The sequence below is a fragment of the Rhinatrema bivittatum genome, chromosome 8 (genome assembly GCF_901001135.1).
Source record: "Rhinatrema bivittatum chromosome 8, aRhiBiv1.1, whole genome shotgun sequence".
Classification (NCBI taxonomy): Eukaryota; Metazoa; Chordata; class Amphibia; order Gymnophiona; family Rhinatrematidae; genus Rhinatrema; species Rhinatrema bivittatum.
Window position 1 is genome coordinate 244995030 of NC_042622.1, and position 16850 is coordinate 245011879.

The window sequence follows — 16850 nt, forward strand, 5'->3', positions numbered from 1 at the left end:
CGGAAAAAAGAAGACTGAAGGGAGACCCCTGTGGCAGGGAATATCATGGCATGCTGGGCATGCTCAGTAGGCACTCTGGTGCCAGTCAAAAGTTTCATGGAAACTTTTAAAGAAGTTTTTCCATACATAGGGCTCCATACCGATGTCACCCGTATGTGAGGACTAGCATCCTGCTTGTCCTGGGATAATTGTAGCTATTGCATCAATATGACGACGATAACCTTGTTCATCAACCCACAGGATAATTTGAAATATACACAATCATTCTTCTAATTGTGACAGTTATTATATTGTGTATGCCTTACAATGTCCTTGTGGATTGATGTGGGAAAGACAACTAGGAAATTCAAGGTAAGCTTGGCAGAACAAAAGTTGCCTGATTAAACAGAGGTTGGAAGCCCCACTTCTTCAGCATTCTTTAGAAAAAAGCCATTCTTTTGAAGAATTTAAGGGTTGTGCATTGGAAATTATTCAATCCCATCTATGAGGCGGAGATTGAAATCTACGCCTCCTACAATGGGAACAATACTGGATTTTTCCATTTACGTTTGGTTGGTCCCTGGTGGACTCGTATCTGAGTGGCATCACTTTAAATAATTTATTTAGAAGCCGCTATTAGGGTTAATGGAGAAAAGCAGAATTCTAACTTCAATTGTATTGAAGAAATGAATGTACAATTGTAGGATGAGCATAAATGTGATTGGCTCTGGGTTTTTTTTGTTTTTTTTAAGAGCCTTCTGATTGGCTGAAAGATATGCCTGTCAGGTCTTTAAATAGATTCTGCTTTTCGCAGACTGCTTTGACTGGCTGGAAGTGAAGTATGTGGAACATCCTGAAGCAGCAGTCTACACTGCAAAACGTGGCCATGTTGGCATTTTTGGCTGTTAAAAAGCTCTGCATAAACTGGCGTTTTGTATTGGAAGTCTACATGAGCCCTGAAAAGATAAGTGCTGTAAGTGGTTTTAACTTTATCAAGTGTGTGAAAATAAATGCTATTTGATGCTGGATCGAGCAATGGTTAAATTAATACATTGTATAGAGGGGGGGTTATTTCCCCCCTGTGATGGCAGCTTTGAAGGGTTACATGCACCACTAAAAGTTGTCAGATTGACATTATGTGGGTACACTGAGGTTTTTTCCTTTCTATGTTCCATTGCTGTACATTTTTATAGCTATATGCATGTGTGGCTACATGTGTGTTGTGTAAAAATCAAGACGTAAAACTAGAGAAATAAAAGGAACGTAAAATGATCTAAATGATTTAGAAGATAAAAATTAATAAAATCTTCAAAAAATTATAAAAAAAAGTGGGGTGTATATTTGCATGCTGAATATAGGTTATTTTAGGTACACCTGTGAGTTCATTTAGTTATTTTGATTTATCATTTTTAACATGACTGCTAGTACAAAGCCAGCATGAATAAAGAGATTACAAAGGCATATACGACAGAAAACCCGCTCTCTCTCTCTCTCTCTCTCTCTCTCTCTCTCTCTCTCTCTCTCTCTATATATATATATATATATATATATATATATATATATATATATATATATATATATATATACATACACACATATATGCTCTGTATGTACAGTATGTGCACACTAGTTTAGAAGCATGTCAAGAGGCAACCAAGCTGGCCTGCTGAATTAACCAGCAACCTTCCAGCATGCTATATATACAGCAACTTCACCTTCTTTCAAATAATGCCTATGGCTGACAGTAGCACTTATACTTCCAAAGATGGATTTGTATTTTCTGCCAGCTGAATTATGCATGGGTCTCATCCAGTGGTATTGCCAACTACTTTGCACCTCAGATTCACTTCTTTGATGCACAATGGATACACAATGCATCATGTGAACAAGACCCTGGGATTGGAATTAGTAACAAAGAAGGGAAATAATTACCGAACAAGTATTCTCTTCAGTAACTGTTGATCACCTTCAGCGTATCCTGGCCAGTCCTTCTGTACATCTTTATAATTACAGTCTTTCAATGTATATGTGCTGTCCTTGGCACTCAGATTTGCTACCTGGAAGACAAAAGGAATTGTACATCTGTAGTGATACGAATTCAGTGCTTACAAGAGCACCTAGAAAGCAAGACAACTGAGCATAACCCATAAAGGAAAATACTCCATTATAGTGTTCCAACCTCCTTCTAGGATTATCTCTTCATACAGCACTGACAGTGTACATAAGGCAACAAAAGTCACTAGGTTACAGAGACATGGTCCCAAAATGTTCACAATCTTCAGTTAGGCACAAGATTACACAGCAAGTGCTGGAAGTACACCTGGAATTTGGGACTAAATTTCATGTATTTTGTGCTCTCATCACATTCAAACAAGTAGACTGTAATCAGGATAGCATTAAACACATTGCAGTTTAATCATACCTGATTCATTTCCTCAACCTTATGCAATACACTATGACAGGCTTAATCCTCAACTAGTCTATTGGAGAATCCAGATAAAAACACTAGTTATCAATCTTCTCACTGTTCCATTCAAATAAAATGTAAATCTACAAACAAGGGTTATGTTGATCACATACTAATGCAACCATGTGAGATTTTAAAGTACAAATATTTAAAATTCCAAACAAAAAACCCCCTGGGGCTTTTGAAGTGCACCTTTCCTGCTAACCCAGGAATCAAAGTGACTCTACATTTAGAAGGGAGCCAATGCAAACATATTGATTAAACAGGTGCTGCAGAATGAACACGTTAACCTACAAAAAAGTGTCTAGCACAACAGGAGAACACCCACTCAGAACTACATAAATCATTTATAAGCATGGGGCCAAGAGAATTCCTAGACAGACCAAAATGTTTGAGCAGTGACTTACACCTTCCTGTTGTGCTGCTGTGACAAAGTTCTCATTTCATAAATGTTTTAGTGTTTCACAAAACAAACTACTTTGGGAATGCTTGCCTAGTTAAATGGCTTATTACCATCAAATTGTTTCTAAGCTGGAAAGTAGAGAAGTGTAGGGAGGGACAGGACATCTGGGACAAGGGCTATATGATGTGAGAGATGAGTAAACACAACCATAATCTCCAGATGGAGGAAATGGTATGTTTGGACAGGCAACTTGGTTCCCTAGAATGGAGGTTGTTTAATCTTACTTAGGTGTCAGGACTATTTCCAGAGACAGTCAAATTTAAAAAACAAAACAAAATTTAAGTTGATATTTCCAAAGGCATACAATCTTGATGATATAGTTCCTAACTAGTATCCCTTAAAGCTCCACCCATAGTAAGCCTGAAAAAGGAGCAGAGGTTTGCCATGAAGGAAGGTGACTAGAAGATTATTTGTTTTGAAACCAGAATAAAGGCTTAAAAAAACCAAACACTTCAGACCCCTTAGTGCTCTACCAGCATAAGCCTCAATGTCAACAACAGTGAAGTAAATTTCAGAGAAAGAGTTCCCTCAATACTCTTGGCAGTGTTGCTTGTTTGACAAAATCTATTTTTGGACATGCTTGGAAGCAACATAGTATTGAAACAATTATATACCAAACTGATTTTAAACTAAAAGAAAATGCTAAATATGTTGATATAAATCCAGTTCCTGTTTCTTACAAGTTAAATCATAACTGACTATAGAAATAATTACACACCAAATATCTCTAGTGTAAAATCAAACTTGCTTAACCAGTTGATATTCAGAAAATTAACTGATTTAAGAACATTTTAGACAACTCAGGGCTCTTTGTATATGAAACCAGAAAGCATATGTACTGCATTAACCAGCCTCTGGATAAACTAATCAGGTCTGACTATACAACAAGGGCATAAATTTAACAGCCTATATAAGTTACATCAATTTTCAAAGCTGATTTATGCACATAAGTCCCCTTTAAAAACTATCCTGTTAAATCTACTCATAACTGCTAAATCATCTGCACAATTTTCCATGAAAATTGACATTCACACTTTTTAAAATCCAAAAGAATGAACATGTCCAAACCCTCCTGCTCCACCCCCAGGAATGCCTCCACTCAATCCAAGAAAACTTATGTGCAATCACCATATACATATGAAAGTTAACTCACATATTAGGCAGGCAAATTTTGTAAGGGGCCATTTCTGCTTGTAAAACACTGTTTGATCCTCAGAAGTCCCTTTGAAAATTACTCACAAAGTGTCTCAAAACACATGCATGCATGTGTGTGTGTGTTCATTAAATTCTGATTTTCAGACTTAAAAATCCCAGGAACACAAGGATTGAATATTCAGCCCAAATTCTGTATAAGGAATTTTTTTTGGGTTTTTTTGTAAATTAAATTTTATTACGCATCAAAATGACAATTGCCACACCATACAGGAATATAATATACAAACCGAGCATACCACAAGTTTTGTTTTTGTTTTTTTTTTACACAGTATGGATACCCTACATCCCATTCTCCCCCCCATCCCAGCACACATTTTCATTACACAAACTAATCCATAGTTAACACAGTCAGCATAACTTCTTTACTCATGAATGGAATATTTCAATGAGTAATCTTGAAAACTAAATTCAAATCCCAAAATCCTATGACAGTATAGTAGTCCAACTGCTGCTTTATATTAACGTTGTTGCCATTTCACAAATGGCTCCCAAATCTTTTCAAATTTTGACATGTTCCCCTGACTGCTGTCAGCTTATTCAACAACTGTATTTTTTTCAATCTACACACTACATCTCTCAGCCATGGCAGGGGGTTCTTTCACTTTCCAACAAAAAGCTATTTCACATCTGGCTGCTATCAGAATTTGGTGAATCAGGGACCAAGCAGAGACCAAAACAGACTCAATAGGAAGATTAATTAATGCACTGGTGGGGGAAAACGAAAACTGGAAACCACATATCACTCCAAATATTTCCCTCCAAAATGCTTCAACAAATGGGCAAGTCCACCATATGTGGTAGTACTTAACAGGGGCATAGCATCCATAGTGTACAGTGGTGCACAGGCACCACCAACTTATAAAGGGATGTGCTGTACAACAAGCTTTAAATGCAATCACCAGTCCCTGCTTCCTGTATTTTTCCTGCTCTCTCCCTTAGTTCCATTCTTCTCTTGCATAAGAACATGCCATACTGGGTCAAGCCCAGCATCCTGTTCCCAACAGTGGCCAATCCAGGCCATAAGAACCTGGCAAGTACCCAAAAACTAAGTCTATTCCATGTTACTGTTGCTAGTAATAGCAGTGGCTATTTTCTGAGTCAACCATGGTCTGACCACGCCAATATCAATTCCTCCCTCCCCATAAAGACACCTAAATCTTGCGACCGCCCCCCCCCTCCATTGTCTACAGAAAATCTTGCCTTAGTGAGGACCTCACCTCGGCCTTTGCCATATTTTCGATGAAACTCGACTGCTCAACCCCTAACACAGCCCTAGAATCCTGGAGCAATATCACCTTAGATATCGCAAACTATGCCCCATCACCACACGTGAAATTAAACCATCTGCAAAAAAGCAAAACCCATGGTACTCCTCAGATCTTAAACAAATGAAAAAGGAGCTCAGGCAAAAAGAACGGACATGGCGTAAAGATCCATCCCCTCAAAAAGCGTCCACATTCAAATCCTCACTACATCTCTATAGGCTAGCCACCCTCAAAGTTAAACGCGACTTCTACGCTCTAAGAATCCATGACTACAAATATAACCCTAAAGCCCTCTTTCATCTATGTGTCTACCCTTACAAAGCACACATTTGCTCCCTCTCCTCAGGCATCGTCCCCAACTCACTCAAGCATGCCGTTGTCAAACCACTGCTCAAAAAACACTCACTAGACCCCATGGACCCTGCCAACTTTCGTCCCATCTCCAATCTCCCATTCATCTCAAAAGTCATGGAGAAGGTTGTCAACTCGCAGCTAACAGAATTCCTTGAAACCAACCTTTTCCACCCCTCCCAATTCAGCTTCCACAAATACACAGAGACCCTCTTGCTTTCCTTGACCGACCACCTACTCAGGAGAATGGATCAAGGTCACAGCTACATTCTTGCTCTGCTGGACATTTCGGCAGCATTCGATATTATAAATCACAACCACCTTCTTTCCCGCCTAACAGACATTGGCCTCTCCGGAATGGCCCTCAAGTGGTTCTCATCCTACCTAGACAATAGGCGATTCACTGTGAAAATAGGCAATGCTGAATCCACCTACTACACCCTCTCCCAGGGAGTCCCTCAAGGCTCCTCCCTTTCCTCTACCCTCTTTAATATCTACCTCACCCCGCTGTGTAAACTCTTATCGGAACTCGGCCTCAAATTCTCTCTCTACGCTGATGACATGCAAATCATACCCATTCAAGGCTCTCTATCCAATGCCCTTAAATCCTGGGAAAACTGTCTTGCCGCCAACAATACCTTACTTACCAATCTTCATCTGGCTCTAAACACATCCAAAACCGAACTGCTCCTCATCTCCCTACTAATCCCTCACTCACAAATGACCCTGCCTACAAGACTCTTCACGCGCAGCCCTGCACAAGGAACCTGGGGGTTCAAACTGACCAGCAACTGAACCTCAAAAAACATATCAATGCCATTCTCAAAGAGGGATTCTACAAAGTCTTAAAAAACCTGAAACCACTACTTCATGCCAGTGACTTCCGTACTGTTATCCAGGCTACACTCGCGTCCAAGATGGATTACTGTAATTCCCTCTTTCTTGGCTTACCCTACTCCTCCATAAAACCCCTCCAAATGCTGCAGAACGCTGTAGCCAGAACTCTCTCCAGCGCTCGCAAATATGACCATATCTCCCCTGATCCTCAAGGACCTACACTGGCTCCCCATTCCTTCCCGTATCCTCTATAAATCCCTGACCATTATCCATAAAGCCATATATACACACGCAACTCCAACTGGCTCCTCGACCCCCTCCACCTCACATGCCCGAATCGACCCATGAGGACCACAAACAAAGGGTCCCTCCATGTGCCCTCCTTAAAGAAAGCACACCTTACATCTATGAGGGATCAGGCGCTCTCCATTGCTGGACCCATGCACTGAAACTCACTCCCAACCGACCTCAGACTAGAACCATGCATTATAAAATTCAGAGCCCAACTTAAGACTTGGCTTTTCAAACAAGCCTTCCCCCAAAATCCTTAACAACCCCTGAATTATGCTGTTATATTGTTCTAAATTGACTGATTTTATCCTCGATGCTCTCCAGTTCACCAGTTGATTTGTTCCTATGCTTTCCTTGCTCTCCTATTGGTTTACTGTACCCCCTCCCCTTTCCCCTGTTTTTTGTAATTTCCTTCCTATAGTTCGATGTAAACAGATATGATGTTTCGACTAATATCGGTATAAAAGACTCTTTAAATAAATAATGGACTTCTCCTCCAAGAACTTATCCAATCCTTTTTTAAACACAGCTATAATAACTGCACTAACCACATCCTCTGGCAACAAATTCCAGAGTTTAATTGTGCATTGAGTGAAAAAGAACTTTCTCTGATTAGTTTTAAATGTGCCACATACTAACTTCATGGAGTGCCCCCTAGTCTTTCTACTATCTGAAAGAGTAAATAACCGATTCACATCTACCCGTTCTAGACCTCTCATGATTTTAAACACCTCTATCATATCCCCCCCTCAGCCGTCTCTTTTCCAAGCTGAAAAGTCCTAACCTCTTTAGTCTTTCCTCATAGGGGAGCTGTTCCATTCCCCTTATCATTTTGGTTGCCCTTCTCTGTACCTTCTCCATCACAACTATATCTTTTTTGAGATGCGGTGACCAGAATTGTACACACTATTCCAGGTGTGGTCTCACCATGGAGCGATATAGAGGCATTATGACATTTTCTGTTTTATTAACCATTCCCTTCCTAATAATTCCTAACATTCTGTTTGCTTTTTTGACCGCTGCAGCACACTGAGCTGACGATTTTAAAGTATTATCCACTATGATGCCTAGATCTTGTTCCTGGGTGGTAGCTCCTAATATGGAACCTAACATCTTGTAACTACAGCAAGGGTTATTTTTTTCCTATATGCAACAACTTGCACTTGTCCACATTAAATTTCATCTACCATTTGGATGCCCAATCTTCCAGTCTTGCAAGGACCTCTTGTAATGTATCACAGTCCGCTTGTGATTTAACTACTCTGAATAATTTTGTATCATCCGCAAATTTGTTTATTTCCTGGTTTTTCTAGACTGATGATAGTATAAACCTTCACACCGGTTTACAATGTTTCTATACAATAAATTCAACATAGCATACAATAATTCATAAAAACACTGAAAAGAATCATAAAATCTAACTTAAAACTAAATGTACATTAAAACTCTAATTAAAAACTACACCAAGTGTATGACTAATAACATAACATCTTAAAAAAATTAACAATTTAAACATAATTAATAACATATTGTAATAGGTTACTAACTGGCTTCCACTTGGAATGCTTGTGTATATAGCCAGGTTTTCAGTGCTTTTTTGAACTCTTTCATATTACTCTGGAGTCTTAATTCAATATGTAATGCATTCCAAAGACCTGGGCCTGCCAAAGAGACGGCCCTTTCCCTGACGGAAATAAGTCTGGCCGTCAAGATAGAGGGAATGGTGAGAGATCCCTTACTAGCCAATCGCAAATTTCGTTGTGGTGTATGTATTCGTATGACTGCATTCATCCAGTCTACTTGTTCTGCATAAATCACTTTATGTAGTAAACATAGAGTCTTAAATTTAATCCTATATTCAACTGGCAGCCAATGCAAAGCAGCTAAAACAGGAGTAATGTGATCTCTTTTGTTTGTTCCAGAGATCAACCTGGCAGCCGAATTTTGTAATACTGCAATGGTCTAATTGAAGACTTTGGGAGGCCGAGTAGTAATGAATTGCAATAGTCTATATTCGTAAATATCAGTGCCTGCAGCACTGTCCTGAATTCTTCATGATGTAATAATGGTTTCAGATGTCTCAACATAGATAGTTTATAGTAACCTTCCTTTATCTTAAATGATAATCTCACTCGTATTCCTTTCCAGATCATATATATATATATATATATATATATATATATATATATATATATATATATATATATATATATATATATATATATATAGAAAAGCACCAATCCAAGTACAGATCCCTGAGGCACTCCACTGTTTACCCTTTTCCACTGAGAAAATTGACCATTTAATCCTACTCTGTTTCCTGTCTTTTAACCAGTTTGTAATCCACGAAAGCACATTGCCTCCTATCCCATGACTTTTTAGTTTTCTTAGAAGCCTCTCATGAGGGACTTTGTCAAACGCCTTCTAAAAATCCAAATACACTACATCTACCGGTTCACCTTTATCCACATGTTTATTAACTCCTTCAAAAAAAATGAAGCAGATTTGTTAGGCAAGACTTCCATTGGGTAAATCCATGTTGACTGTGTTCCATTAAACCATGTCTTTCTACATGCTCAACGATTTTGATCTTGAGAATAGTTTCCACTATTTTTCCCGGCACTGAAGTCAGGCTCACAGGTCTATAGTTACTCGGATCGCCCCTGGAGCCTTTTTTAAATACAATGGATGATTTTAATGATAGGTTACAAATGGATGATTATAATGATAGGTTACAAATTTTAACTAATAGATCAGAAATTTCATTTTTGAGTTCTTTCAGTACCCTAGGATGCATACCATCCGGTCCAGGTGATTTGCTACTCTTTAGTTTATCAATCTGGCCTACTACATCTTCCAGGTTCACAGTAATTTCATTCAGTTCATCTGACTCATCACCTCTGAAAACCATCTCCGGAACTGGTATCTCCCCAACATCCTCATTAGTAAACACTGAAGTAAAGAATCTATTTAGTCTTTCTGCAATGGCCTTATCTTCCCTATGAGCCCCTTTAACCCCTCGGTCATCTAATGGTTGAAAGTTTAGCACGAGAGCCATAGATTTGCTTACTGTCCCCCTTCCCGTCATGAAATCAAATTTGATCATATTATGATCACTATTGCCAAGCAGCCCCACCACCATTACCTCTCTCACCAAATCCTGTGCTCCACTGAGAATTAGCTCTAAAATTGCTCCCTCTCTTGTCTGTTCCTGAACCAAGTGCTCCATAAAAATGTAATTTATTCCATCCAGGAACTTTATATCTCTAGCAGGTACCAATGATACATTTACCCAGTCAATATTGGGGTAATTGAAGTCTAACCAAAGAAGAAGCAATCCCTTGCACATCCGCAAGTAACAGAGAGCACTGGTGCAGGCAAACACTTAAAGCCACCAAAATATTCAATGAGTCTTGGTTTAATGTTTCAGACACTTTCACAATCACACAAGTTTTAAATGGCAACTCCGTAAAGCAAAACATCAAAATTCAGCAGTCCCCCGACACGGTCCCGTGTTTCGCTAGGCTGCATCAAGAGGGACCAAAGGCATAGTTATATCTACAAACGTAAAACAAAGGTACAAAATTGAATGGTGAAAAACTGGCTACACAAACTACAGAATCAGCTTTAAATGTTATACATACCTGTAACAGCGTTGTACGGAGCGCGAGCGCCCTCACAGGTGACAGATATTTAAAGAACAGAAAAAGGCGCGAACATGAAAAATCTCGCGAGAGCTGTCAAACACCTTGTCAGTCCCCACAAAAATTCTCCTACTAATCCCAGACACTATTTCCAAAACCCTAGCTGACATAATTAATTGCTCCCTAGCCCAGGGTATCTACCCAGATGACCTCAAAATGGCATCGATCAAACCACTACTCAAAAAACCAAACCTTAACACCAATGATCCCAGTAATTTCCGCCCCATCTCCAACCTCCCGTTCATAGCAAAAGTCATGGAGAAACTAGTAAACACACAATTATCCAATTACCTTGAGGATCACCAAATACTGTCCCCCAACCAATTTGGATTTCGCAGAGCAGCAAGCACGGAAACGCTTCTACTCTCCCTCACAGACTTCCTCCTAACCGGCCTAGACAAAGGACATGCCTACCTTCTAATTCTACTTGACTTTTCGGCGGCATTCGATACGGTCAACCACCACATTCTACTAAACCAATTGGCAAACATCGGAGTGCAAGGCACTGCACAGAACTGGTTCAAAACCTTTCTGGAAAACAGAGGATATAAGGTTAAAATCCATAACAAAGAATCTCAGTACCATCCATCTTCACTAGGGGTTCCACAGGGCTCCTCTCTTTCCCCCACCCTTTTCAATATATACTTGCTCCCACTCTGCCACCTCCTCACCAAACTAAACTTGAAACACTTCCTATTCGCAGACGACGTACAGATCGTAATCCCCATAAAAAAATCCATTATAAACACATTAGAATTCTGGAACAACTGCCTGACTGAAATCAAACTCCTCCTCAACAGTCTTAACCTTATTCTAAATGCCTCAAAAACAGAATTCCTCATTATAGCACCCGAAAACAACAACATCACCACAAACCTACCAGCCAACCTGCAAACCTCGCACGTAAGAGACCTAGGAGCAATCATCGATAACCGCCTAAACCTTAAATCATTCATAAACCAAACAACCAATGACTGTTTTCACAAGTTATACATCCTCAAAAGAATCAGACCACTGTTCCACTCACAAGACTTTAGAACAATTCTACAAGCAATAATCTTCTCAAAGCTGGATTATTGTAATTCTATTCTACTAGGTCTCCCTGCCGCTCATACAAAACCCCTTCAGATGGTGCAGAACACAGCCGCCAGAATTCTGACCAACTCCAGAAAATTCGACCACATCACCCCCATCTTGAAAACCCTTCATTGGCTTCCCATTCACTACAGAATCATGTACAAATCTATTACCACCATTTTCAAAGTCATACATCAACTCGCACCATTAAATCTACAAATACCACTCAAGAAACACACCTCTGTCAGACCAACTAGAGAACACTACAAAGAATCACTTCATGTTCCAAAAGCCAAAACATTCCAACACAAATCTTTTGAAGACAGAGCTCTATCCACAGCAGGACCGTGCCTATGGAACTCCATCCCTTCAGAGCTTCGCCAGGAACCATGCCTACCTACTTTTAGGAAAAGACTAAAAACCTGGCTTTTCAAAAAAGCCTACCAGAGTTCAGATTGATCCAGGTTCCCTTTCAATCACCAATTGTCACCCCTAACCTCCTTCTTCCCTCTATCCTAGTGTAAACCCCACCATCCCATACCCCACCCCTTCCTTGACTTCACTTAGAACCTCGACATCCTCTAGACACAGATCCTTTATTGCATACTATGTAAATATTCACTGTAAATGCGTTTTACTATGTAAATATTCCTGTCCCTTTTCTCTTTTTTCCTCCTATCCCAGTTGGTAATTTCCTTGTTCATTGTAACTATTATTTTCTGCACCAGTTCAATTACCCTAGTTCTATGTTTATTACACGACTTGTTAAATGTAAACCGACTTGATGCAACCTCTGGTCGTGAAAGCCGGTATAGAAATTAATAAATAAATAAATAAAAATGTTTTGCTTTACGGAGTTGCCATTTAAAACTTGTGTGATTGTGAAAGTGTCTGAAACATTAAACCAAGACTCATTGAATATTTTGGTGGCTTTAAGTGTTTGCCTGCACCAGTGCTCTCTGGTAATTGAAGTCTCCCATTATTACTGCACTACCAATTTGGTTAGCTTCCCTAATTTCTCTTAGCATTTCACTGTCAGTCTCACCATCTTGACCAGGTTGACGGTAGTATACTCCTATCACTATAGTCTTCCCCGACAAGGGATTTCTACCCATAAAGATTCAATTGTGCATTTAGTCTCATGTAGGATGTTTATCCTGTTGGACTCTATGCCATTGCGGACATAAAGCTCTACACTGCCTTCCGGGTGCTCCTCTCTGTCATTGCGATATAATTTGTATTCCGGTATAGCACAGTCCCATTGGTTGCCCTCCTTCCACCATGTCTCTGAGATGCCAGTTAAGTATATGTCATCATTCACTCATATACATTCTAATTCTCCCATCTTACTTCTTAGACTTCTGGCATTAGCATACAAACATTTCAAAGTTTGTTTTTTGTTTGTGTTTACATTCTGCTTTTTAATTGATAGGGATAAGTTAGAATTTTTTTTAGTTCAGGTGAGTTTTTTGTTACAGGAACTTGGACTATTTTTCTAATTATTGGAACCTCACTGTCGGGATGCCCTAATTCTAATGCATCATTAGTATCCTTTGAAGATACCTTTCTCCAAACCATGCGCTGCTGAGCGACTGTCTGCTTTCCCCTTTGTTCTAGTTTAAAAGCTGCTCTATCTCCTTTATAAAGGTTAGTGCCAGCAGTCTGGGTCCACCCTGGTTAAGGTGGAGCCCATCCCTTCGGAAGAGACGCCCCCTTCCCCAAAAGGTCCCCCAGGTCCTAACAAAACTGAATCCCTCTTCTTTGCACCATCGTCTCATCCACACATTGAGACTCCGGAGCTCTGCCTGCCTCTGGTGACCTGCGCGTGGAACAGGGAGCTTTTTCCCTTCTCTCTCCTGCCACATCTTGCACCTCTAAATCATCACACTGCAGCTTAAATACGAGCGGAGACTCCTTCCTGTTGTCCCGCAATGAAAACATCCTGTTTGAACCACTGTGATCTGTATCTATGGAGGCCTGCATGGTTCAAACATTTGCTGTTTGAATTATGCAACCAGGTCCCTGTGACGGAAATCTGCAGGGTTGCGATGTGGAGTTCTCTCCATACATTCTCAACTCTCTATTGCTTGGACAGAGACAGCTGCCAGGATAGTAACTTTGGCTAATCTGTCCTCCTTAACCTTTTTTGGAGGAGATGTATGAAAGCCGTAATGGTGTCAACAAACAAGATAGATGCCGAATGTCCTTTGTGAATATTTATTGAAGTGGAGACATAAAAATGCCCGACTCAGGCCGAGTTTCGCCACTACCCAATTGGCTGCCTCAGGGGCTGTGATAAAATACATAAAGCAAAATTGCTTACCTTGTAATAGGAGTTATCCCAGGACAGCAGGATGTAGTCCTCACACATATGGGTGACATCAGTAATGGAGCCCTATATACGGAAAAACTTCTCTCAAAGTTTCTATGAAACTTTTGACTGGCACCAGAGTGCCTACTGAGCATGCCCAGCATGCCATGATATTCCCTGCCACAGGGGTCTCCCTTCAGTCTGTTTTGTAGCAATTAGCATTAGCCAAAAATAAAATAAGAAAACGTATCGGACCCAACTCCGCGGTGTGGCGGGTGGGTGTCGTGAGGACTACATCCTGCTGTCCTGGGATAACACCTATTACAAGGTAAGCAATTTTGCTTTATCCCAGGACAAGCAGGATGCTAGTCCTCACATATGGGTGATTAGCAAGCTAGAGGCTGAGTCATTTGGGATTGAGGCAACAGTGAATTATTGTTGTTGAAATGAATCAGCCGAAGATCACAGCAGGTTGGATGTAGAAGGAGTTGGGGTTACACTGGAAACAAGTTCTTTAAGACAGATTGTCCATATGCTGAATCTTGTCTTCCTTCTTTGTCTAAACAATAGTGAGCTGCAAAGGTGTGAAGAGAACTCCATGTTGCTGCTTTACAAATGTCCAGAATAGATACAGAGCAAAGGTGTGTTACTGAGGTTGACATCGCTCTGACTGAATGTGCTTTTACTTGCCCTTGAAGAGTAAGGCCTGCTTTTTCATAACAAAACTGTATGCAATCTGCTAGCCAGTTTGACAAAGTATGTTTACCCACTGCTTTACCTGGTTTGTTTGGATCATAAGATACAAATAGTTGACTGGATTTCCTTTGGACTGCAGTGCAGTTTAAGTAGAAGGATAGTGCACGTTTACAGTCCAAGGTATGTAAGGCTCTTTTCTCCCTGGTGAGAGTGAGGTCTTGGAAAGAATGTTGTTAAAACTATAGATTGGTTCAGGTGGAATTCCGTGACTATTTTTGGAAGGAATTTTGGATGAGTACGGAGGACCACCCTGTCATGTAGGAACTTTGTAAAAGGTTCGTATGTGACAAGTGCTTGTAGTTCACTGACTCTTCTAGCTGATGTAATGGCTATGAGGAATACAGTTTTCCATGTAAGAAATTTAAGGTCACAGGTGTCTATGGGTTAGAATGGGGAATGCATGAGCCTGGATAATACTACGTTTAGGTCCCATTGTATGCTAGGGGAATGAATTGGAGGTTTAAGGTGAGTTAAACCCTTCATAAATCTACTGACGAGAGGCTGTGTAGAGATAGGTGTATCTCCCATCTTGTTATGGTAAGCAGAGATTGCACTCAAGTGAACTCTTACAGATGAAGTCCGAAGACCAGAGTCTGAAAGATGGTACAGGTAATCTAGTAGTGAGGTAGTGGGGCAAGTGAAAGGATCTAAAGATTTCTGAGTGCACCACAAAGTAAACCATTTCCATTTATAGGAATAATTCTTTCTAGTGGAAGGTTTACGTGAAGCTATCAGCACTTGAGATATAGTGGTTGAAAGGTTGAGTGGTTGTAAGATCAAGCTTTCAACATCCATGCTGTCAAGGATAGGGATTGAAGGTTGGGATGGCGCAACCGACCCTGATCCTGAGTTATGAGAGTGGGAGCTACTCCCAGACTAATGGGATACCGGACGAGGCCAGTATGGGGCTATGAGTATCATGGTCCCTGTGTCCTGTTGCAGCTTCACTAGAGTTTTGGTTATGAGTGGTATCGGTGGATACGCATATAACAGGCCTGAGTTCCAATGGCGAGCAGAGGCGTCCTTTGGTAGGTTGTTCTCCTGTTGTAATAGGGAGCAGTAATTGTTCACTTTGTAGTTCAGATGGGATGGAAAGATCTATTGTTGGTTGACCCCAGCGTTGGAAGATCTTGGTTACTATCGTTGGATCCAAGGACCACTCGTGTGGTTGGAACTGACGACTGAGGCGATCGGCTATTATGTTGCGGATGCCTGCCAGGTAAGTGGCTCGTAGAAGAATTGAGTGTACTAGGGCCCAGTCCCAAATCTGAGCTGCTTCTTGGCAAAGGAGGTAGGAACCTGTTCCTTCTTGTTTGTTGATGTACCACATGGCTACTGTGTTGTCTGTCTGAATCAGCACAGTCTTGTGTGAAAGGCAGTCCTTGAACGCATGTAGCGCATAACGTATAGCTCGAAGCTCTAGGAAGTTTATTTGAAAAGAGGCTTCGGTTTTTGTCCACGTCCCTTGGGTCTTCAGATGACCAATGTGTGCTCCCCAGCCTAAGGTGGACGCATCTGTAGTTAGTGTCACTTGCGGAATTGGATGCTGAAAAGGCAGACCTTTGAGCAAGTTGTTCATTGATGTCCATCAGAGGAGGGAGGAACGCAGTTCCTGCGTTATCTGAATGCGAATGGACAATGGTTGAATGGCTTGAATCCACTGAGCTTTGAGTGTCCATTGCAGTAGTCACATGGTCAGTCTGGCCAATGGAGTGACGTGAACTGTGGAGGCCATGTGTCCCGAGTAGGGTGAGGCACTGATGAGCCGTAACTTGGGATTGATTTTGAAGAGAGTGTGCCAGGAGAACGAGTGTTTGAGCACGGTCTCTTGGAAGAAAAGCTTTTGCTATGATGGTGTTTAAATCTGCACCGATGAATTGATGGTGTGCAATGGGATTTCTGGTAGTTGATGAGAAATCCCAAGGAGTGAAGCAAGTTGACTGTGAGTTTGAGGGAATTGAGAGCTCCTTCTTGTGTCTGACTTGTGATGAGCCAATCGTCTAGCTAAGTGAATACATGCACCTTCTGTTTGTGGAGGTGTGCCACCGCCACTGCCAGACACTTTGTGAACACTCGAGGTGCTGAGGCTAGGCCGAATGGGAGCACTCTGTATTGAAAGTGGTGTCCTTCGACC

At 40.8% G+C, this 16850-nt stretch overlaps 1 protein-coding gene across 5 annotated transcripts in view; it reads right to left on the minus strand.

Moving 5' to 3' along the window:
* The window catches only part of ELL (elongation factor for RNA polymerase II), a 528830-nt gene that overhangs the window by 205070 nt on the left and 306910 nt on the right, over positions 1–16850 (minus strand). For all 5 annotated transcript variants that reach the window (XR_003858420.1, XR_003858421.1, XR_003858419.1 and 2 more), the window contains exon 6: positions 1912–2036. Coding sequence is in view for 1 of the 5 variants with exons in the window: in XM_029614402.1 (XP_029470262.1) it covers positions 1912–2036 (125 nt within the window). In the remaining 4 variants the exon portion in view is untranslated. The remainder of the gene's footprint in view (positions 1–1911; positions 2037–16850) is intronic.